Source organism: Pempheris klunzingeri, chromosome 14 (genome assembly GCF_042242105.1).
Source record: "Pempheris klunzingeri isolate RE-2024b chromosome 14, fPemKlu1.hap1, whole genome shotgun sequence".
Taxonomy (NCBI): Eukaryota; Metazoa; Chordata; class Actinopteri; order Acropomatiformes; family Pempheridae; genus Pempheris; species Pempheris klunzingeri.
The window spans coordinates 1,195,548-1,218,477 of NC_092025.1; the positions used below are offsets into that span (position 1 = coordinate 1,195,548).

The window sequence follows — 22,930 nt, forward strand, 5'->3', positions numbered from 1 at the left end:
ATGTCCACGGAGCTTTTTTTATCCCTTTGAGGACAGCTAGCTCATGTTTGACATTACATGAGCAGCTCCCAAAAGAAAACCCTGCATTTCACATGATCACTGTTGGTTTTTTTTGCCATTTTTTTGCTCGTTGGATAACGTCAGCTGGCTCTCAATACATGCAGTACCTTCCCTTTTTCTTTTTTTTCGTAATTGCCAGTGAAATGTGCTATTTTCTTCTCCCTCTCTGTACCGCTGCTGTGCTACGCTGGACTGAGCACAGTGGGCGCTAGAGCAGGCACAAGCAGGAGGGAGAAAAAAAAACCCTCAAGCGCACAGTGAAAAGCGTCTGTGCCGTTACCTCAGCTGAACCTTCGAATGAACTCGTTGCACTGCCCCAGTCACGGAGCCAGGAGACGAATCACTCGAGTAGATTCAAAACAGAGGGGTACTGTTGAGCGGGCTGAACCCTGCGCTCTGCACCAGCTCTAGTCAGAACATTCACATCTCCTCTTTTCTCCTGTCATGGTAAGTCGGACTAGGATTCTTTTTTTCTTTTCTTTTTTTTTTTTTTATTTCATTGTTGTCGTGTCTGTACATGCGTACGTCTCAGGCATGTCCGTCACTCTCTCGGCCTGTCAAATAGCTTATCAGACTGGTGTTGGCTGTTAAGATTGCAAGGCGACAACAGTCTGTAGGCTGTCTGACATTTCGGGCTCTTTCATCTGACCAGCATCCTGTTTTGTCCTCCCTCTGTTATTGTCATTGTCTCAGTTAGCATCAGTTCCCATTTAGAGGTGTGTGCTGCGATGTCACTTCTCTTTATCCCAACCGCTTGTGAAGCGTCAGAGACACGGTTCTATTGTTTATTTCCTCCATGCTGACGTGTGAGAGGTTTTTATGTGGTTTCATGTGGGGAGCTGTGTTTTCGCATGTTTGCAAATGCAGATGTAGTGATGTCAGTAGTGTACTTCTGTGTGCGTGCGTGCGTGCTAGTTGGCTCTGTCCTCTTGAATTTCCAGAGAATCCAGACAGTACACACCTTATTGCAACACATCACATTGTGACACCCAGTGCTAGGTATGGAACACACAGTGCTCACCCAGCGCTCCCCTTCCCTTTTACACTTCCCTCTTCTCTTTAACTGACTACTTTCCTCTGTTGCTCAATACACACTTTTTTTTTTTTTTTTTTTTTTGTAGGAGGCTGCATTTTATTGGAACAACTCTCTTGAGGGGGTGTTTTTCTAAGGGCCACAAATTGGTAATTATACAAAGCTGAAAATCATTGCTTGACCAGTGGATACTTTTGCAGCAAAGCCTCAGTTTTATTTTAGATTCTTTTTTTTTTTTTTTTTTCAAGAACAGAGCAAAAGGGTAAAACTTTTTCCTGGTCATAAAAGCAAAATCATTGGAATGGCTCGCTGGCTTAGAGAGTGTTTTTCTTGGCAGTTTCAGGATGTCCTGTTCCATAAGGGAGCCCCCTTTTGGCATGCCTGTCTGAGTGTGTGTGTGTGTGTGCGCATGTTTGTCTAGAAATTCTGTTTATATTTCTATGTGTAAGTGCCTGTATTTCTTGTCTAACAGTTGTCTGTACCTGGGTTATTTTCAATGTGTATATGCTCTGTTTTTTCACCTGCTTTCACTATAAATAAAGTCTGTTGAAAAGAGGATTGGTGCTCTGTTCATTATGTGATAAGTCTTGACCACACTGGGCCGGTGTTGACCCTCAGGCCTCCAAAGAATCTCACATGTCAGCAGAGAAAGAGGGACAAGGAGGATACTGAGTCCATCACAACTCCGATTTCGCCGTCTAATGTTTCACATCCAACCGCTTATCACATTACTGATTTGCTCTCCACACTGACATCATCTCTATTTCAGATTCCAAGTAAAGCCTTTGCTGTGAGTTGTGAATTATAGCTATACTCTTGTCACACACTGAAGCTGTATTTAGACCCAACCGTCTCACCAGAGAACCGTAGAATACAAGAATCAAGCCGACGAATTCATGCATCACACATTATACACTATATACAGTTCTTTATACTGATGTTATGAGGGTGTGATTCAGGTATTTCTGATTTCAGATCAGTTCTCTGTGGTTATTGAGTCAAAAATCTGACGCTGATGCGTTCGCACCCCGTGTGATCTAGTGTCGTGAGGTCAGATGTGCGACCTGCGCTCTGAGACCCCTGTAGAGAAAAGTCCTGTTCCCAGAGCAGCCACACCCTGAGCACGATGAAGATGACTATTTCCACCCACCTCATCCCACCCCACCCAACCCCACCCTACCCCGGGGCTCCGGCTGAAAACCCAACATGCAAATCCTGCCTGTCCAAACAGGCTGGAGGACTGACATTCAAATAATGACACTGCTTTTGTCCTGCCTCTCTTTCTCCCTCTGATCTCCCCATATGCTCTACATATTCTACAGTTGAATCCGGTGGCACTGGTTTAATTTCTGGCACAGTAACCCTCCCGCCCTCTCACCCCCCCCCCACACACACACACACCACCTCCCTCACTGTCTCTCGCTCTCCAGTTTTTTTCCCCTCCCTGTCAGCGGGCTAACCACCGGGGGATGCTGAAATATCACTGACTTCATCCACCACCCACAAGCCCACTGCATTTGGTTATCCACTTAGTTCCTTTCACACTCTGTCTCATTAAATTATGCTGACCATGTGGATTTTTTTCTTCCTTTTTTTTAAATTCAAAATCACATTAAGGTCCTTTGTTTTTGGGAGTAGCAGCCAGGGGGTCATGTGGGACCACAGTGGAGGGAGCAGGCGGACCACATGGTACAGAGATAAATGCTTACTCAAGGAAAGTTACAATTTATGGGTATGTCACCCAGGATTACCCACTATGTTATTTACAGAACACCCCATTTTTAGAACGAGAGGAGATACAGCATCATTCTGTGTAGCATCAAACTGACGGGGGAGATTTTTAGGAAGAATATTATTGAGAAGTATTTTCCAAACTCAAAATGACAAATAATGAAATAAGTGACATGCTGAACATTGATGTTTGGAAAAACATATTTACATTTACACCCTCTCAACTCTGATGTGTGATGTTCGTGCAGAGTTTGACACCCAAAGGCTGTTTTCACATTTCTCTTTGCTCACTTGAACTCACAACTGATTTGGAAGCTAATCACGGTTTAATATGCAACTGAAACAAGAGTGATGAGGAAACCAGAAACCTGAGAAATGACTCAAAGGTGAGAGGCCTCTTACGTCCAGCGTTAAAACATGCTCATTCACAGATTCTGAATTTCCAGTAAGAGAGATGGAGTGGATGTAATTTGAAAATTTCTTTGAATTGTTAATTAAATAAACAAGTTAAATTAATTCAACAGCAAAGTATTTTTACTTTATATATTCTTTTAAATAGCTAGAGGTGGTTTTTCAGTATTAGAGTGTTTGCTGGTAGCTGTTTGATTGGCAAGAAAACTGAGGAAAATTATGAAATTACTATTAAAATTACTTGAATGAAATGTGATGATGATAATACTTTTCTAACTTTTCCAAGCAGAGTTACAAAGTGCTTAACATTAAATAGAGTAAAGAGTAAAAATAATCAGATTACACAGAACAAACAGAAAAAAAAAAAAAAATCCAGTATTCAAAAATAAAAGCACAACAGGATAAAACCAGTGTGGGAACACATTACATGTAGAGTGTAACTATTGAAATGTGAGCTGTGTGTGCATGGGTATGTCTTTCTCTGTCATACACACATGGTTATATGTGTGCGCACACACACACACACACACACACACACACACACATCATGACTGTGGTGAGTGCAAAGCCCCAGCTCCAAAAGCCTTGATTCCTTTATTGTGGCTTTGGCATGCCAAGATCAAACGAGCTTATCAGCGCTTCAGACTCTTCATAATTCTCCCCATCTGAGAAGAGAGATATTATTGGTCTCATTTGAAGCATGAGATCACGAGGTCCATTCACAAAGACTGAGCGTCGAACTGAGCTCACCAACAGGCACTCGGCTGGCCTCCGTCGTCGTATGAGTTACAATTATTTAAATACAATCATTCAGACCACTTATATCTACTGATGAACTGTTTCCCGGATTGAATGTGACACAACAAAACACACCTCCCTGCCCCGTGTTAAACTAAATTATGTGTGGGTATTTTAACAGAGCTTAGTTAGGCAGGAGCATCTGCTGTTCCTGCCCACACTGTGCCAACATGGCAGACAGCCTAATGGCCGATGCCAGGTGGCAATGCCGGGGCACCGTGACGAAACGCACACATCCGTAGCTCCTCTGCCTTCCTTTTCTCTCCAGGAGTTAACGCTCCCATCTAATTCAGGTGGTGTATTTGTTGCTCAAAGACTACCGGAAGATTTTCCAACATCAATCACGTTTTAGTTGCTTTGTCTGGTTTATTTAGTTAAGTAAGGAGCTTTCAGAGGAAGATATCAGAGACTAAACTTTGTCCTCTGCTGCCCCACGCAAATTCATTCACAAAGGGGCTGCATGGCTCCTTTCATGGCTCCAACACACAAAGTCCTTCTCTCTTTCTGCGGCTACGTGTCATAACAAGACGGAGAGGAGTCTGAGACCTGCATAATGGCCCCGTCGTACGTCTTCATTTCTCCTGCCTTTTGTGTCCCAGGAGTTGTGCAAAGGAAACTGCGTCATTTAGGTGTGTCATAAACACACGGGGAGCTGCACTGCTGTAGTAAGACTGGAACAACACGATGAAGCAGCAGCAGCAGCAGCATGCCTGAGAGCAGAGTGAGCGTAAAATCGTAGAAATGTAACTAATACTCCAACACACACGCAGTGGGACCAAACACACCCCTTTGATGTGCGAGGACATCACTGAGTCAACCTTTGGAATGCTTGAAATCTGACAGTATGGACTCCTCCGCACTTTATCCTCAGGCGCTGAGTGCAGCTTAAGCACAGCTTTACGTGTCAATGCAGGTTTCTGTGTCATGACATGATGCCATCCTTGAAATATTCCTCAGGAATGTCTCACGCTGCCTTCCAAGCATACCAATGCTGAGAACGTGTGTCTGTCCTCTCCATCGTAGCCTCCATGCTAATTATGCAACAACACAATGAATTGGAAAAACTGCCAAAGATGCATTCTTGGACAAAGGTTAATGTTCTGTTGATGCGCTGGAAGCCCGTAGAGCAGCTTGGTTTATTGCAGGGTGGGGTCAGATCACTCAAGTCGGTCGGATTCTTCCCCCTGGGACCATGAGTAGTTGTACAAAACTTCAGGCTGTTATCTTGGCTAATAAAACAGACGTGCTGGCACGGCTCTGAGGCTCTTGTGCCCAGTGCACATCAGAAATCATAAATTGCTGAATGGATGAAAAATGGAAACACTTTTGCTGGATTTACTGTAGATCGTTCCCACTAGTGGGAGAGGATCTTCTGCCCGAGGGTGGTGCCAGACGAAAAACCATTATGCTATCTACATCTTAAGGGTTTATCGTCTCTACTGCGATCTCATCTGTCATCACTTTGAACTGAACTCTGTTAGCTTCAGCTGCACTTCAGGCCACATGCTATCATTACTGTTAGCACGCACAGCTAGCGTGCTAACATGCATGTTAAAGTTTGACCTTTTGGTAAATATGCCGGTTTACTTTCTTTTTGAGAGCTGGAGCAGAGGATCAACACCCCTCTTGTGTCTGTGCACAAATTAAAGCACAGCAGTCAGATAGAAGGAAATTAGCTTAGCTTAGCTTAGCTTAGCATAAAGGCTGGAAGCAGGGAAACAGCGAGGCTGGCTCTGTCCAACAGTTGGCAACAATAAAGAAACTGTATTTCATGTGGATCAGTGCCGTCATGTCCACTTACTAAGGACAATACCAGCAGACATACTGTATCGGATTGGTGCGATTTGTGAAAGTCCTCCAGAACCAGAGGGAGATAACTTCTGTCAGGATTCAACCTTTTGCTCTGATGTTCAGCCAAAAACAGACAGATCTGTCAGACATGCCGTAGAATCCTCTGTGTCTATATACCCACATCAGAAACACATGATATTACTATTACAAACCTGAGCTCTCAGTCTTCATGACGTTGCAATCAGAGATAATTTTAGTCTTGTCCACAGACTCTGCATGAAGCCTGTTCCCCACATCGGTGTGGTTGTATACAGCGCGCCCATCAACGTGCTGCAAACGACCACAAAGAGCAAACAAAACCAGACACATCCACACCAGACTAGACAACAAACACACTGTGCTCCCAGCTCATCTGGACCGGCTGTCCTGCCGAGATGTTCCACCAAAAGACTTTTGCTGCTTTAACAACCTCACCTGAGCCCCTCGAAGCGCTCCAGACTCTGTGATGACCACCAGGCCTCGTCTTCACCCCCACGTCCAGTGCAGTAGTGCTTCATCCAGATCCTTAATACCAAACAGGGGGACTTCTTTAAGAGGAGGCAGGAGTCTGGCAGAGGAGCGTCCGTGTTTGTCCCACACACAAGCAGGATTTCATAAAGACCTTTCTGGAAGCCCTCAGCTATCAAGGTACAGCAGCGCTCGACACCATGTCCTAATCCAATCAGTATCACGAGGGAAATGACATTTCTTGATGGAAACTAAACATTTTTACGTTCTTACCTCTCTTGTATGTTCCCCAAATTCTCAGTGATGTGGAAGAAAAGAACATGGTGCCAGGAGAAGGAAAGACAACTAAGGATAAGTTCAAATGAATAAAAATACACATGGTGAGTCACAATACTGAAGTCAAAATGTGACTTTTCTATTTCAATCTTGACTTTTAATCATATATTAGAGATAGATTTTTTTATCATTCATGTGAGGAAATAATGTTTTCTACTTTTTTCAGCTCTGTTATTTCCCCGGCAGACACAGGCTTCCAAAAAGAGATCAGCGATCATCAGCGGACTCTTACCTTCCACGTTTAAAGCTCACTGTCTTACTGCAATTGTCAAAAAGGTCCAGAAATGCACAGTTATCATTCATTTCCATGGTGTTGAGCCTGTGAGCTTTCGTTCCAGATCTGCATAAAACCGTCTCTCCTAGTGTGAGCGCTGCCTTCACCAGGCTCGTGTTGGTTTAGACATTTCAAACATGGTTTAATTGTTCCCACAGACATGGAAGCTGACCCGTGAGGCCAGTGGCCATTTGCACAAAGTAAACATAATATGCAGGGGTTACAGGGATTACTTTACCAGATGCTGACATATCTGCCTTTTCAAAACTCACTTTGTGGCCCATGCTCATACTTATGGAAAATAAACTCCCTCACCCCCCTCCAGTTAATCTTGCTGTCACCTTCTCACTAGATGTTGCTGTCGGGCCTCAGCTCTGATCAGACAGCCGAAACATCCAGCACGAACATTTGTATTATTTACAGGCTGCCGTACATTTAATGGAGCACACCTGCCATTTTATCAGGTTAGCAGTATTTACAGGACAGTGGAACATAAAGACAGATACGGTACTGTGTTCTCAAGTTATTGGTATTTATTGTTCACATAAAAAGCATTCAGATCACAATAGAAGACTCCAGCGGTCCTCGTGCTGCAGTAAACTCCAGCCGTGTGCATGAAGGAAGGAGAAATCAGATCAAGATGCTGACAGCTTTCGCCCTCTCCTTTAAATGAATGACCTTCCATATTGACACAGTCCAAACATGGGGACGCAGCGCAGTCAGTTGATATGCAAAGTGATTTTGAATGAACATCATACCGACCTCAAGTCATCACACAGACCCACATCAGAGCTCTGCGACTCTCTAACAGTGTCTAGTCTGTTCTTCTGTAAACACACACAAAGCTAAACAAAACAGAGGACACACACAGAAAACAGATTCCGTTACCCAGTGCAGCTGGTTCTGATCACCGGCCAATCAAAGTAAAACAAACTATCAGATGGAGTTGAAGCAGCGCTCAAAGTAACGCGGCCCGGCAGGGGGCCCGTCCTCGGCCTACTGAGCCTGAGATTTCAGGCAACCCCCCCCCCACAATAAAAGAAGCTGTGGTCAAGATTGACCGTCTTGCTCCTAGAACTGAGGACTTAGCGGGATCTGTAATCACTGTCGCTTTTTACTTTCACATGGCGGAGATCAGATGTGGTTGAACAGTTCAAAGACTCTTTTAAGGAATGATCAATACTTGTGTCCTGCTGCAGCTGACTGATTACTTCTGTTCAATACACACCTCCACCAGGCTGTCCTGTTTACCCCACTGTCATCATGACTAATCATTACTTACCCTTAGATTCTCATCCCGTTTCTTGCTGTAAATTGATGCGAGTGTGACCCATCTGTGCCATGTTCTCTTTTTAAAGTCCCCCTACTGTTGAAAACTCGCTCCGCTTATTGTTACTGCACTTGGATGTTTGAGCTTCATTGTGCCCAGTGATGTACAGGAAGTGCAGGGACACGTTCATCGACTGACGGGGGAACATTTCTCTGTGCTCGCCTCAAATCGGAGTTTAACACGGAGGCGTACGGGCAGGGCTTTGTGGCGTCACAAGTTTGGGGAAGCCAGACGTGGTCCAGTTTGCAATTTGAGTGTGATGAGGAAACCTGAGACCTCCAGTGCACATCAGAGGACTTTACCCCAAAGTAGGACACGTGTTGAACTGAGCAGATAAACTTTCAGTGCCGGAGAGGGAGAGGACAGGATTTTAACTAGTTGATTAAGTTTTTCTGTGGAAAAACCACTTCAGGCATCCTCCTTTCCACAGGCACCACAACCATCATCAGGAAGTGTGGAGACTCCTCTAAACAAAGTGATGAGAGAGGACACGTGGGTCATCGTGCACACGCTGCCCTGTGATGGGGCAGTTATTATTATTATTATTATTATGACACTTCTATATTTCTGAATTTGACTGGAATACATAGAACTACTGCTACTGGCTGAAGTACAAATCTACAGATGAAGTACTACACCACTCAGGGGATTAACAAGCCTTGATACACACAATTTAATGATGTGGGCATGTAGTCAGGATCTGGAACGGGACTAAAGCGCCTCAGCAAAGTGCAGCTGTACAGGAAGATATTAGGATGAATGAAAAATGGCTTTCACACCCTGAGAACAATTCCCTTTTTGTTGCTGCCACCTGCTGGTACAGGGGGGGCTGTAGACGGACTCTGCAGTGAATTACAGAGATATAATCTGATTGTAACTGGGTGGAACCCACTTCAGCCACAGACTTTGGCTATCATAGTGTGCAGCCATATCACTGCAGATATGTTCACTTGACCCCAACGATGACCCTCAAGTCAAAGGTGCCAGTGGGACAGCGAGCCAGCATGCACTATAGCAAGTCCACTAAAACTGAAGCAGCTAAATGGAATTCAGCCATCGTTCATTTTATTATTCTCACCTGCACTTTTCCTTCTCTGACAAACTCTCCAGTCGAACCAATGTGGCCGAATATGAAGAATGTTGTCACATCCACATTAATATATTTCACTTGAATAAAAAACAAGTAACTTTCATTGTCAGTTCGCCTGCCCAAGGTTTTATCTATTTTTTGTTTTTTTGGTTTATTTAAGTTATCAGAAATGCATGCCCCTTCCTAAAGCCCAAACGCTTAAACGCTTTCCAATAGCCTTTTTGGTCTTCACATTTGAGAAGATGAATCTGGGTGATGTTGGCATTGTTGTGAAAAAATCTACCATCTATTTAAGTTCACCTGTTTCTGTGGGGGCCTGGGGCAGCCTCCATGACAAGGCTGCAGCAGCAACATGAAGGGAAACGCACCTTTTTCACTTTTTGTGAACAGTGATGTAGAGGATGTTAGCTGTTGTTATGTAAAGTGTCCCAAAACAAAACAAAGTACAGAACTGTACTGAGGTGATCAGAGCATGAATGTGACTGGTTTACTGTGGGTGGAGGAAACCAGAGGAAGCAAATGAGACCTCTGGTTAGAGGAAGCATGTCTACCTGAGACACCCCCCCATCCTGCTGTCTGTCCATCAGATAACCAGGATATTAAACTCAGACAGCTTTCTGGGAACCAGAGGACCACAGAGCTCACCTGGAGGTGTGAACGCATCACTTTCTCAGACTCCTGTGGTTTTGTTGGAGAACCCTTCAGCCTCACACCTACTAAAGAAAACTATGGTAACTGTTCATTGTTGCTCTTTAATTAAAAACAGAGAATCCATCCAGTTTACAAGAACAAGTCCGACCCCCCTCCTCCAACACAGTCATTTGTAAAAAGAGGGAAAGTGATTATTATCTACATAAGAGGAGCCCACTTGTATGCTGCACATATTAAACTCAGTCTCCCCCTGCTTTACTCCATGATGTCCCCTCCTGGCTCGTGTCTCTTTGGGCCACCAGCAGCGGAGCAGTGCCGCCGGCCGACACTAGAGGCTCGTGCCGCCGCCGCCGCCTCTCTTGTTTTGGTTAGCCGGGTGTTAGCCCACGCTGTCTGCTGTAGCCGGCTCTCACGGCGATGGCTCTCCCATGAAGCGGGGGAGCGAGGCAGTGTTGTCTGACTAAACACCGAGTGAAGTGCCGTGACCATGGCTGGGGTTTTCGACATCGATCTGGATCAACCGGATGAAAATGTCTCTGACGACGAACTGGAGGACGGAGTGAGTTCACGTTAGCATTCAAGCTAATTCCACCGTTGTTAGCCACTTAGCTAGCACTAAGCTAGCAGCTCCGAGGCCTGCGCTGCTAGCCTCAGTGGTCGGGTGTTCATTATCGGACATGTCCTCATCCACCCCTTTCCCGCGGAATCTGGCAGCACCCCGTAAACCGGTCACCACGCTCAAATTAAAGGAGTTTTCCATTACATTTGGGGAATTTAAAACACCGGCCTCGTACACTCAGTTCCCTCAGCTGCGCCGGACAGGCACATCCAGTTGAACCGAACAGAGTTGGCGGCGGACCGGCTGGTTCTTCCCGTCTGGAGTTAACGCGACCACCGTTAATTAAAGCGCCAAATATAACCGTAGCGTTTAGTGTCGGGCGACCACACAGGGAAACGCCAACATGTCAGCAAATGGTATGTCGAATAAAATCGAAAAGATCGACAGGAAAACCCCGACATGAACGAAAAGTAACTTCACGGTACTCATCCCACCGGGCGAGGCTAACCCACATGTCCGATAAAGGAATTATAGGTGAAGCGCTCTCACGCGCTTCGTCGTCTGCCGTAGTGATGCACAGGACTGAGCCCCTGAGAAGCTCCGGACACCAGGAACACTTTTACAGGGTCCCTGGTGTCCGGAGCTGATGAGCCCCTGAGAAGCTCCTCATCAGGAGCTGATGAGCCCCTGAGAAGCTCCTCATCAGGAGCTGATGAGCCCGAGCTCACTGTGAAACACGCCGCAGTCCGAACAACGCTAGCGGGGCTGTAGCTAAAGGGACCGTACTGTCTGCTGCTAGCGTCCCCACCGCTCACCTCACGTGAACGTAGCAACACTGACGGTCAGTGGTGTCACTGTCTGTAACAACACTGACGGTCAGTGGTGTCACTGTCTGTAATAACACTGACGATCAGTGGTGTCACTGTCTGTAATAACACTGACGATCAGTGGTGTCACTGTCTGTAACAACGCTGACGGTCAGTGGTGTTGCTAGATACAGACATGTGTCTGTAACAACACTGACGGTCAGTGGTGTCACTGTCTGTAATAACACTGACGATCAGTGGTGTCACTGTCTGTAACAACACTGACGGTCAGTGGTGTCACTAGATACAGACATGTGTGTAACAACACTGACGGTCAGTGGTGTCACTGTCTGTAACAACACTGATGGTCAGTGGTGTCACTGTCTGTAATAACACTGATGGTCAGTGGTGTCACTGTCTGTAACAACACTGACGGTCAGTGGTGTCACTAGATACAGACATGTGTCTGTAACAACACTGACGGTCAGTGGTGTCACTGTCTGTAACAACACTGATGGTCAGTGGTGTCACTGTCTGTAACAACGCTGACGGTCAGTGGTGTTGCTAGATACAGACGTGTCTGTAACAACGCTGACGGTCAGTGGTGTTGCTAGATACAGACATGTGTCTGTAACAACACTGACGGTCAGTGGTGTCACTGTCTGTAACAACACTGACAGTCAGTGGTGTCACTAGCCACAGACATGTGTCTGTAATAACACTCATGGTCAGTGGTGTCACTGTCTGTAATAACACTGACAGCCAGTGGTGTCACTGTCTGTAATTACACTGCCGGTCAGTGGTGTCACTAGCCACAGACACGGACATGTGTCTGTAACAACACTGACGGTCAGTGGTGTCACTAGCTACACGGACATGTGTCTGTAATAACACTGACGGTCAGTGGTGTCACTGTCTGTAGCAACACTGACAGTCAGTGGTGTCACTAGCTACAGACATGTGTCTGTAATAACACTGACGGTCAGTGGTGTCACTAGCCACAGACACGGACATGTGTCCGTAACAACGCTGACGGTCAGTGGTGTCACTAGCCACAGACACGTGTCTGTAACAACACTGACGGTCAGTGGTGTCACTAGCCACAGACACGTGTCTGTAACAATGCTGACGGTCAGTGGTGTCACTAGCTACAGACGCGGACATGTGCTTGTAACAACACTGATGGTCAGTGGTGTCACTAGATACAGACGCGGACATGTGTCTGTAGTAACACTGATGGTCAGTGGTGTCACTAGCCACAGACACGTGTCTGTAACAACACTGACGGTCAGTGGTGTCACTAGCCACAGACGCGGACATGTGTCTGTAACAATGCTGATGGTCAGTGGTGTCAGTAGCCACAGACACGTGTCTGTAACAACACTGACGGTCAGTGGTGTCACTAGCCACAGACACGTGTCTGTAACAATGCTGACGGTCAGTGGTGTCACTAGCCACAGACGCGGACATGTGTCTGTAATAATGCTGACGGTCAGTGGTGTCACTAGCCACAGACAAGCGTCTGTAACAACACTGACGGTCAGTGGTGTCACTAGCCACAGACGTGTCTGTAATAACACTGAAGGTCAGTGGTGTCACTGTCTGTAATAACACTGATGGTCAGTGGTGTCACTAGCCACAGACATGGACATGTGTCTGTAACAACACTGACGGTCAGTGGTGTCACTAGCCACAGACGTGTCTGTAATAACACTGACGGTCAGTGGTGTCACTAGCCACAGACGTGTCTGTAATAACACTGACGGTCAGTGGTGTCACTGTCTGTAATAACACTGACGGTCAGTGGTGTCACTAGCCACAGACGTGTCTGTAATAACACTGACGGTCAGTGGTGTCACTGTCTGTAACAACACTGACGGTCAGTGGTGTCAGTAGCCACAGACACGGACATGTGTCTGTAACAACACTGACAGTCAGTGGTGTCACTGTCTGTAATAACACTGATGGTCAGTGGTGTCACTGTCTGTAATAACACTGACGGTCAGTGGTGTCACTAGCCACAGACATGGACATGTGTCTGTAGCTAGGAGGAAGTGTGTCTGTAGCTAGCCTGGAGGTGAGTTAGCCCGTCCTAACTGAGCTGAAGCATTCAGCCCACTAACAGTGGAGCCTATGGGACATGAGTCACAGGCTCACTCCTGTGTGTAGACTGTGTGTAAGACCCGTCTCCCTCTTGTTCCCAGAGCCAGCTCAGCGAGTACATGGACCAGTGCAGCGGCTTTGAATTGTGAGTATGAGCGCAGGCTCCAGAAATGTCCCACATGTTTTGCAGTGGATGACAGGAAGTAATAATCTCTGACAGGTGGTAAATAACTTTGAGCTGCTCCTGTGTGGGAAAACACTAGAGCCCTTCACACCCAGCTCCCTCAGCTGTTCACCCCAACACCTGAACTCTGCCTGTAACTGTCACCGATAATAAAACTGTGTCTTGCAAACTGTTAACACAATTTTGAGTGAATGTTTTTTTTTTTTTTCCTTTATTTTCTTTCTTTTTCGTTCTGCCAGTAACATGGATGACTGTGAGAAGTTTGAAATTTCAGAGAACAGCGTGAACAAGGGGACAGAGCAGATCAGGCCCGAGTGCTTTGAGCTGCTCAAAGTTTTGGGAAAAGGTGGCTACGGAAAGGTGAGGCATCGGATTCTGTGACACGTGTACATCCAAAGAAAACAGCCTCTCTGTGTTAGACACTTTGATTTTACACAGAGGCGTTTGATTAGTCTGTAAAGATATTACTGTTTAAAAGTGTGGGAAATAGCTCTTGTTCATTTACCTCTTTGGCTCAGGACCGTCCGTTATGTTGCCAGTATGTGGAGGGCAGCGCAGTTGTTTGGAAATGTCAACTGGTGGGGACTTTTTTACAAAACAAGCGTCTGGAAATTGAGTTTTTCATGCCAGGAAGCTCAGCATCTTTAATCTTTGTCACCCCTGAGATGTATTACATTGTTCTGGCTCTGGGAAAACCAAAACCAAAAAATCCCACTGCATCATTTTAACTGTAAGCCCAGAACCATCTCCTCTTCATCCACGTCGGCAGGAAACGGGCCGTACTGTAACCACCACCTGCACCTGTTTTGTCTGTAGTGTTTAATTTGGGTGTTAACATGGTGTTGTTTCGGTATTACCAACCCACAGAGTGCTGGAAATGCTCTGAAGTTCATTTTCGGAGCCTGACAATGAAAGTGCACATTACAGTTATTTTGGAAACTTTTCACTTAGTCGGCACACACATGACTTACCGGTACCCTGTGCTGAAACGGTCCTCTGTGTGATGACTAACAAGTCTTTTTTTTTTTTCCATCTTGGGAATTTCTCAGCATTACAGAGTAATGAAAAGTTAAAGACATTTTTGAAACTTACCGTAATTTGTTTTGATACTCTTGTTGTTACAGTACAGTTTGTCCTGTCACAGGCTTGAAGTTCTCTGGCTTTGAAACTGAGAGAAAATAGTCTTTCAAGAGTTACGCGGGTGTACAGACTGTTCAAAACACAGACTTTGGCTCATGCAAAATCAGAACACACCTGGATGCAATTTAGTCAGAATGACAGAAGAATATCAGGGTTATATCTGTGTGAGCTCATTGTGTAGTCAAATGAGTACTCATTATCCACAGTAGTAGCTTGTTAACTTCATGTTAGTGATAAAATGCCCTTTTCATGCGTCTCCAAATAATTTCGGTGAATATCCCCAGCCTGAAACTATAGCGTCTGACTATAGCGTGACAGCGTCTGGTCTACCCAACCAGAGAAAAAACACTGAATTTAGTTTCCTCCAAAATGAGCTTTATGATGTGTTAAAAAGTCTCGTTATATTTGCAAAAGTCCCACATACTTTTTCTTGCCTGCTGTTGGCAGTAATGTTAGTTATGAAATGTTTTTGTGTCCAATTCCAGCCTAACTTCAGGAGAAGTTAGGCGCCTGCAATTTTAAAGTGGAAATGATGCAAGAGTGGATTCATGCATGTGTGAAGGAGGCTGTTCAATCTTTTTTTTTTTTTCAGCCCTGTAGTAAACACCATCACTAGCTACAGCAGCTAGAATTAACCAAAACTAACCTAACACAGCAACTTTTAATCTGTTGGTCCATCCATCCATTGTCTGCCATTCATTTAGGTCCAGGTTACATTAATTCATTTGAATAATGAACAGGATCCACTGCCATTTACCACGGGGAAGTAATGATACATGATTCTAGGACATATCATCACGACTGTTTATTTTTAGTATGACTGTGAACTGCATCCTATGTGTATGTTAAAGGTCTGTGTTTATGTCTATGGAAGTCGCTCATATGATGTAAATCTTTACAGGTGTTTCAGGTTCGGAAGGTATCGGGTGCTACCTCTGGGAAGATATTTGCCATGAAAGTTTTGAAGAAGGTGAGTGAATGTGCTGCTTCTGTCAGGTTTGGCTGAAGGTTTTGATGTTATTCAGTGAGAATTATATAACGGAGAAAGAGATTTACCCATTAAGGTTGAGCCTAACTGCCCTCTACCGTACTTACAGAGGAGTTTACTGTCGAGGAATGGCATCTGATCTGTCTAATCCATATGCACGCAAACACAAGTGACCTACATTTATGGGGAATTAGCACCTTAAATACTGAGTTGACTCCCAGGCCCACTGCATCTCTACTGTGTATAGTGTTTCACATGTACTGTGTATCACTGCTTGTCTTTTCTGGTGACACACTGCTGTCTGAAGCGAAGGGCCGTCCACCCAAAACAATTGCAGCAGGCTTTTTCCCACGAAACCTCAGATGTGCTGCCTGTGTTCAGCTTGGCCTCCTCTCTGCAGCTGACACAGAGCTGCTGCTTGACTTTGCTTTAAAAGCCAGCTCATATTCCCCGAAGCCCGAGGTTTTGGTTAAAGACTGTGTTTATTGGCTAAATAAGACCTGACTGTAGCTACCGTCATGGCATCCTGATCCTCTGCAGCTGATGTTGAAGCACTGACACCAGCTAGTGGGGTTAAAGTTACTCTAGACTCTCTGTGCTTCCCTGTCCCTTGCCAGGCCATGATCGTGCGCAATGCAAAAGACACGGCTCACACCAAAGCCGAGAGGAACATTCTGGAGGAGGTGAAGCATCCTTTCATTGTGGATCTCATCTATGCCTTCCAAACAGGGGGGAAGTTGTACCTTATCCTGGAGTATCTGAGCGGTGAGCATGGCGATACAAAAATTGTCTACAGCACAAACCCTTAGTCATGGTGAACACCGTGTATCCACCTCTCATGACCACGGGACACTCTGTGCCTTCTTTTAACAAGATGAATTTGTGGCTTCCACTGTAAATGCATTTGACTGGTGACTGCAGGTGGGGAGCTGTTTATGCAACTGGAAAGAGAGGGCATCTTCATGGAGGACACAGCATGGTGAGTTGGTTTGTCTGCCGCTGGTAGAGCCCCAACCTTCTTACCCAGATAACATTACCCTTTAGCTTTCCTCTGACTAGTTTAGTGTATGTTGTGATCAATGGGAGTTTTTACTGAGAAAGGATAGATTCTATGTTATGATTTGAATCCCCTTTTCCACCCACACCTCCTATGTTTGTACGTGCACTTTGAAAGACATCCCCAGTATTTACTGCAGGGCATCTTTACAAACACCCAGGGCTGCAAGTTGTCTGTGGAGCTCCCAGTCGTCTGACTCGGGGTGTACAGCAGGGTCAGGACTGCATGTCTGTGGCTGGATACTCAGGTAGCCGGTTGGATCCTGACAGCAGCACACTGATATATTTCAAATGTAGTCTTCACATGCCAAACACATCGTGTGGATGCAGATATTGAGTGAGGAAACTATTCAGCTGTACCTGCTGCTCTGCCTCATAAACAGCCTGTAGGGGAAAATGGTGATTACATGAGCCGAACAAATAAGGGTATGTAATATTCCTAGAATAACCTAAATGACAACGAGAATAAGAATGTTGAATGAATGTTGAGCACTTTGCCAGAAAGATCATCAGCCAAAGGTGCTGTGGGAGGAAAGAAGATTTACTTGACGTCAAACTTGTTCTGAATGTGGGACCTGCATCTTGCTTTTTTTCTGTTGACAGTTTCTACCTGGCTGAGATCTCGATGGCGTTGGGTCACCTGCACCAGAAAGGCATCATCTATAGAGATCTAAAGCCTGAGAACATCATGCTCAACAACAACGGTACAGAAAGCTGACGTTAACCCTTCCTAAAGCCACAGTAGGAAAACCTGCACCTACAAACGGGTCCTTTCCACATATGACCTTTTGTCTCTGAGTCTTTCTGCGGGCGATCTGATCCTAATCTGTTGTTTTTATGGAGCGCAGGCTCTCTCATGTTTTCACGCTGGCTCTGTTTCCTCTAGGTCATGTGAAGTTGACAGACTTCGGTCTATGCAAAGAGTCCATCCATGACGGAACGGTCACCCACACCTTCTGTGGCACTATTGAATACATGTATGTCACCGTGCAGATTCTGTAGAGTTACTCTGATTGAAGATTTGTAGACATCCGCTCATACAGTCTCATTTGCTGTTTCATCTTGGTCACCCCCCCTGTCCTCCCTGTCCTCCCTGTCCTCAGGGCTCCAGAGATCCTAATGAGGAGTGGACATAACCGAGCAGTGGACTGGTGGAGTTTGGGAGCTCTCATGTATGACATGCTGACAGGAGCAGTAAGTGCACAACAATCCATCCCATAGTAGCTTTGCCAAAGAAAGTGAAACAGTTTATCACGACACTGTGGCCTTCAAAAGACAAGTAAAGAAGTGTTTCCTGCTACTCTGTCATAGCCTCCGTTCACTGGTGAAAACCGAAAGAAGACTATTGACAAAATCTTGAAGTGCAAACTCAGCCTCCCACCGTACCTCACACAAGAAGCCAGGGACCTCCTGAAGAAGGTGAGCTGTAAAAGCCTTGCTCCTGCCCCCCCCCTCCCCTGTGTTGTCTCTGCTCAAAGCTTTGGAGGAGCAGAAAAGTGAGACTCCACACTTTCTCTTTCAGCTGCTGAAACGAAATGCCTCATTGCGACTCGGGGCTGGGCCAGGAGACGCCGCAGAGGTCCAGGTAAGTACGCACACGTCTGCAATATGCCCGTGTAAGCATGCAGTGTGTTAATATGTTTATTTAGGTCAATAACTCAGAAGATGAGAATATTTGGCGGTCATGAAGTTTAAAAACCATGTGATTGTTTTTCCAAGGCCCACCCATTCTTCCGTCATATAAACTGGGATGACCTCCTTGCCCGCAAAGTAGAGCCTCCATTCAAACCTTTCCTGGTGAGTTTATCCTTTTACGCAGCAGCATCCTCTGTGACTAGTCCTCACAAGATGATTAACTGACCAGCTTCTTTTGGCAGCAATCGGCTGACGACGTCAGCCAGTTCGACTCCAAGTTCACCAGCCAGACTCCTGTGGACAGCCCCGACGACTCCACGCTCAGCGAAAGTGCCAATCAAGTCTTCCTGGTGGGTAACTGGTGCCGTGCGGCCCTGAAACGATGGACTTCTCTGCTTTTCTGTCTAAATGTCTGGTGCACAGATTTTCCTTTTTTTTTTTATCAATTTGAAAACAAGTTATGAAAGAAATGAAAGAGGGGAAAAAGGAAAGGTGGGAAGATAACAAATGACACAAAGGCTAATACATTATAAAGTAATATGATTATTTTGTGGCTACTTGAGATTGAAATTGAATTCTCGTTCATTTGCTTTGCACCAGTTCTCTCCTGGTGTTTGTTTGTCTTGGAGTAAATATAACTCAATGGGAGTAGGAAGCAGGAGAAGCCACTGCTTCGTCACACCTGGAAGAGTACTGTGTGTGTATATTATACAGCGGGTGGCAGTGTCACCTGTCACAATGATAAATCACAGCCTGTAGCCAGTGAGGGGCGAGGATGTTCTTTGAACATGGTGTTAAGTGTTATGTAACCCACCATTTGTTTGTTGACAATGTTAGCACTTGCGTTAGGAACCTTGTTTGAGTAATAATTTTACTATGGAAATAAACTGAAGCTGTAGTGCAGCATAGCTGGTCCTGAGGGAACTGTTGCTGAATTTCAGGTTGGGCTTTTAACAGCAAGTCGAAGGGTTAACGTTCACTCTTGCCCTTTACCATTTCTGTGTTGTCTGCAAACAAGCGTACAAACAGAGGCCACTTCTGGACACAATGTTTTTTTCCCCCTTTAAGACGAGTAGGTCTTACGAGAACTGGTTAATGCATCCCATCTGGTTTAGTCTTGTTGGTTTTCCTGGAAGCTTCGCTCACTGTTCCACCACATTGCATGATATGGTTTACTCAGTGTTTCATTGCTCATCATCAGCTGTGGGTTGTTTTTGGAAAGACAGTCTTTGAAGAGGTGGACTCAAATATCTCTCTGTTTTTGTCCCCCACCCCTTCCCCAGGGTTTCACATATGTAGCCCCATCTGTGCTGGAAAACGTCAAAGAAAAGTTCTCCTTCGAGCCAAAGGTCCGCTCACCACGGAAGTTCCCAGGAAGCCCGAGAACACCTGTGAGGTAACGACAAGTTGTTTGTGCCTCTGGTTCAGTGATCACAGACTTTCCTCCCATCGATTACTCATATGCTGACCTTGTCTAGTGTTGTTGTTCAGGCCTGACCTGAATACAGTCATCATTAGAAGGGTAGATAAAAGCTCCTCTCCAGTGGCACAACAGGAGTCCTCTCAAGGCTCCAAAATAACTGTTCAGTAATCTTATGTCAGTTGTGTAAAACCTGAGATGAAAAGCAGGACAGTCTGAGGAGGAATAATCTCACTTCTCCTTCTCCCACAGTCCGGTGAAGTTTGTAGGAGGGGACTGCTGGCCTCGGGGGCCCACGCTGACCGGCAGCACATCCCTGCTGTCCGCTGGCTGCTCCGGGGAGCAACCCATGGAGGTGTCGGCGGTGGAGCAAATGGACACGTGCAGCAGCGGCACCTCGGAGGCCTCGGCGCCGCTTCCCATCAGGCACCCTTCAGGCATTAATGCAGGGCCCTACAAAAAGCAGGCCTACCCCATGAACTCCAAGCGACCTGAACATCTACGAATGAACTTATGACACTCAGCTCGCAGACGGACATTAGGACTCTTCCAATTCCTCCTCGTCTTCACTTTTATTGTTTTCTTTCAAAGAGACTTGTAGTAGATGATTTTTTTTTTTTTTTAACTGACACTGACACTGTCAATGTTGATCACCAGCTCTTCCAGCAGCGCCTTCCCTTCTGTTGGCCTCCCAAACCTCCCTGACTCAGCCTGACGCAGATCATCAGCAGTGCCAGTACAGTAGCGGTGTGGTCTTCCGGAGGAGTGGTGTCACAGAGGTGCTCTTCGCTGTGAGTTGACTTGCTTGCTGACGGTGCCGGCTGATGATGGGCTGAGGTGGTTGCGGTGTACTCAAGAGGCATTATCTTATGATTTTCTGGTGCTCTTTTATCCTCAACTCTGGGCAATGTAACTTTTTTACTTTTTTTGTTTACGACTAGTTGCCTCCATCACAGTGCAAGAATTTGGTTGCTAGGCGAGGTTAGTTCTCCCCCAATACGCCAGGCTTCTTTTGTTTGTTCAGTGATCTTCTTGTGATGTTTGAAGAGCTTGTCAGTATGTAGAATTATTGGATAACGATTCCACAATGAACACAGTATTCCTTTTTATGTTTTAGGAAAACAATCACATTGCCTTTGTCACAGGAGCGTGTGGTCGGGAGTATGTGGAGCACGGCTTACGGAAAAGCAGCTATAAAAAGACAGAAGTGAAATTTCAGCTGAAAGCATCACTTCCACCACAAATCGATACCAAATGCTGGCACTGCTTTTCTTGTCCAACTGGAATTCTTTCAGTAGGAGGCCTGTCCAGAAGCACTGTTTCCTTTGTGTTGAATGTAAACAGACTCTAAATGCCTTTTTGTGTGTCACTTAAATCTCCTGAGCATAGCTGCCGACCCCTGCAGCGTAGGTTTTAACTCAGCCCCGTCTCCTCTGTCGTGGTTATAGACCGACAGACGTGTTGGATCCAAATTACACTCAGCTGATAAACTGATATTGTGTCTTATGCGCGTGGGTGCGTTGTTTCTGGTGTTTGTGCAGTGACAGGGCTGTCGGTGGGAGGGGGGATGAACCCAGACTTGGACCATCTACTAAATCCTGTTTGAACTCAGATGTGTGACGTGAAGCTGCTATTCGAGCCTCTGGAGTCAAGCCATTCAAAACTTGTCATCCTTAAACCGACCACAGCGTCGGATGCTGATTCCCATGATGAAGTGAAACTGTTTGAATGAAAGCTTGAATGGCTCCTGGATGTTTCTCGCTATCCAAATACTTGGTGTTTAATGAATTGACCAAATGCACTGTTTCAATGAACCAAATGATTTCTGCTGGTCAACGAACAAACCTGGCCGACGACCGTAGAGGCAGCGCTGGTTTTTATGTGAACTGAAAGGTTCAGAGCTTAAATGCGTTTTGTTCATGATATCATATTTGATCATACTTCCACACAGATGCTCGCACAGTCATGTCAGAGGTTCTCACGTGGATCAAAGCTCAGCTGATCGATTGTTTATTTTTTGTGTCTTAAATTCAGGTACAACAAGTATGTTGAAAACCAGTCACTTCAGTTTCTACTCCATTCACTGTCTTTGTTCATTTGTTACAGTATTTATTTAAAGTGCCATTGTGTTTCCACGGCATTGTTCACACTATGCAAACTATGTATTTATTATGTAGTATTATTTAGATAAGGCGGCAGAATGTGTGAGGATTTGATTTGGAATTCTTTTCAGAGAAAGACTTTGTCCTAATAACCAGCATGTAGTGTGATTCTTATTTCTGCAGAACATGTCTCACAGATGCAGCTTCTTTTTTTTTTAATTCCAGTTGAAGGCTGCAACCTTAAATGTCTTACAGTATTTGTTGTGCTGCACAGCATCACATCCAACGGGGGATTTTCAGTAAACATTTTGATATCTTAGACTTTCCTTCCTAAAAACTTGAACTTCAGTTTGTCTTTTTGCAGTGGGCAGTTATTGTGAAAAACGCTGATGCAAAAACCAGTGGGGATATGGCTTTGTGCCTTTGCTGAGCTGACAGAGTACAGTGTGTATGTACATTATATTGTAAATGTGTGTGGAAAAGGCTGGTATTGATCCAGAAGGTCCACTTCTGTTACATCTCTCAAGGATGACACGTCTTTGCTTCCCCATTTTGCTATTTGAGTGGGATCATTTCTGTGACTGAGTGCATGAGAAGGGGTGGAAGACTAAAACTGATCCCATTAGGTTCTGTTCAGGTTTGCTTGGGACCCTGAGATGTTTGAGAACTTAATGGATGGCTGTTTCAGTCACTGGTTGGTCTTTGAATAACATCATTTCTTGTTGCTTTGTCACTCCCAGATCTGCCCCTTCACACGGGAAATGTTAATATGTATCATGTACATAATGAAGTCCAAATAAAAAAATGAATAGATTTTGTTTCTGCGCAGTGGCAGTGTGTACCGGATTGATGAGTACAAAGCAAGAGCAGCTAATTCTAACTTTTTAGTCAGTCTTTTTTAGTTTTTAGTCAGGTTCTCCTTCAC

General features: G+C 45.3%; 1 protein-coding gene across 2 annotated transcripts; it reads left to right on the top strand.

The window, feature by feature from the left end:
* Positions 1-10,389: 10,389 nt before the first annotated feature.
* Positions 10,390-22,818, top strand: rps6kb1a (ribosomal protein S6 kinase b, polypeptide 1a). Of its 2 annotated transcripts, none has more exons than XM_070843520.1 (16): positions 10,390-10,571; positions 13,582-13,625; positions 13,904-14,024; positions 15,706-15,774; positions 16,410-16,557; positions 16,714-16,771; positions 17,452-17,552; positions 17,735-17,825; positions 17,952-18,042; positions 18,160-18,267; positions 18,371-18,433; positions 18,568-18,645; positions 18,726-18,833; positions 19,767-19,879; positions 20,156-20,694; positions 21,021-22,818. In XM_070843520.1, the coding sequence occupies exons 1-15, from the start codon at positions 10,500-10,502 to the stop codon at positions 20,418-20,420; spliced, it is 1,530 nt and encodes a 509-aa protein (XP_070699621.1). In that variant the 5' UTR covers positions 10,390-10,499; the 3' UTR covers positions 20,421-20,694; positions 21,021-22,818. The 2 variants fall into 2 exon arrangements, with proteins under 2 accessions (XP_070699621.1, XP_070699622.1); XM_070843521.1 differs by having other exon boundaries at positions 20,156-20,682.
* The last annotated feature ends 112 nt before the right edge of the window (positions 22,819-22,930 follow it).

Bases quoted from the DNA above. Each gene is read 5' to 3' on its own strand.
- rps6kb1a (XM_070843520.1), top strand. From the start codon at position 10,500: ATGGCTGGGGTTTTCGACATCGATCTGGATCAACCGGATGAAAATGTC. The intron at 10,572-13,581 runs GTGAGTTCACGT...TCTTGTTCCCAG, and splicing joins ACGACGAACTGGAGGACGGA to AGCCAGCTCAGCGAGTACAT. The intron at 18,043-18,159 runs GTAAGTGCACAA...ACTCTGTCATAG, and splicing joins ATGACATGCTGACAGGAGCA to CCTCCGTTCACTGGTGAAAA.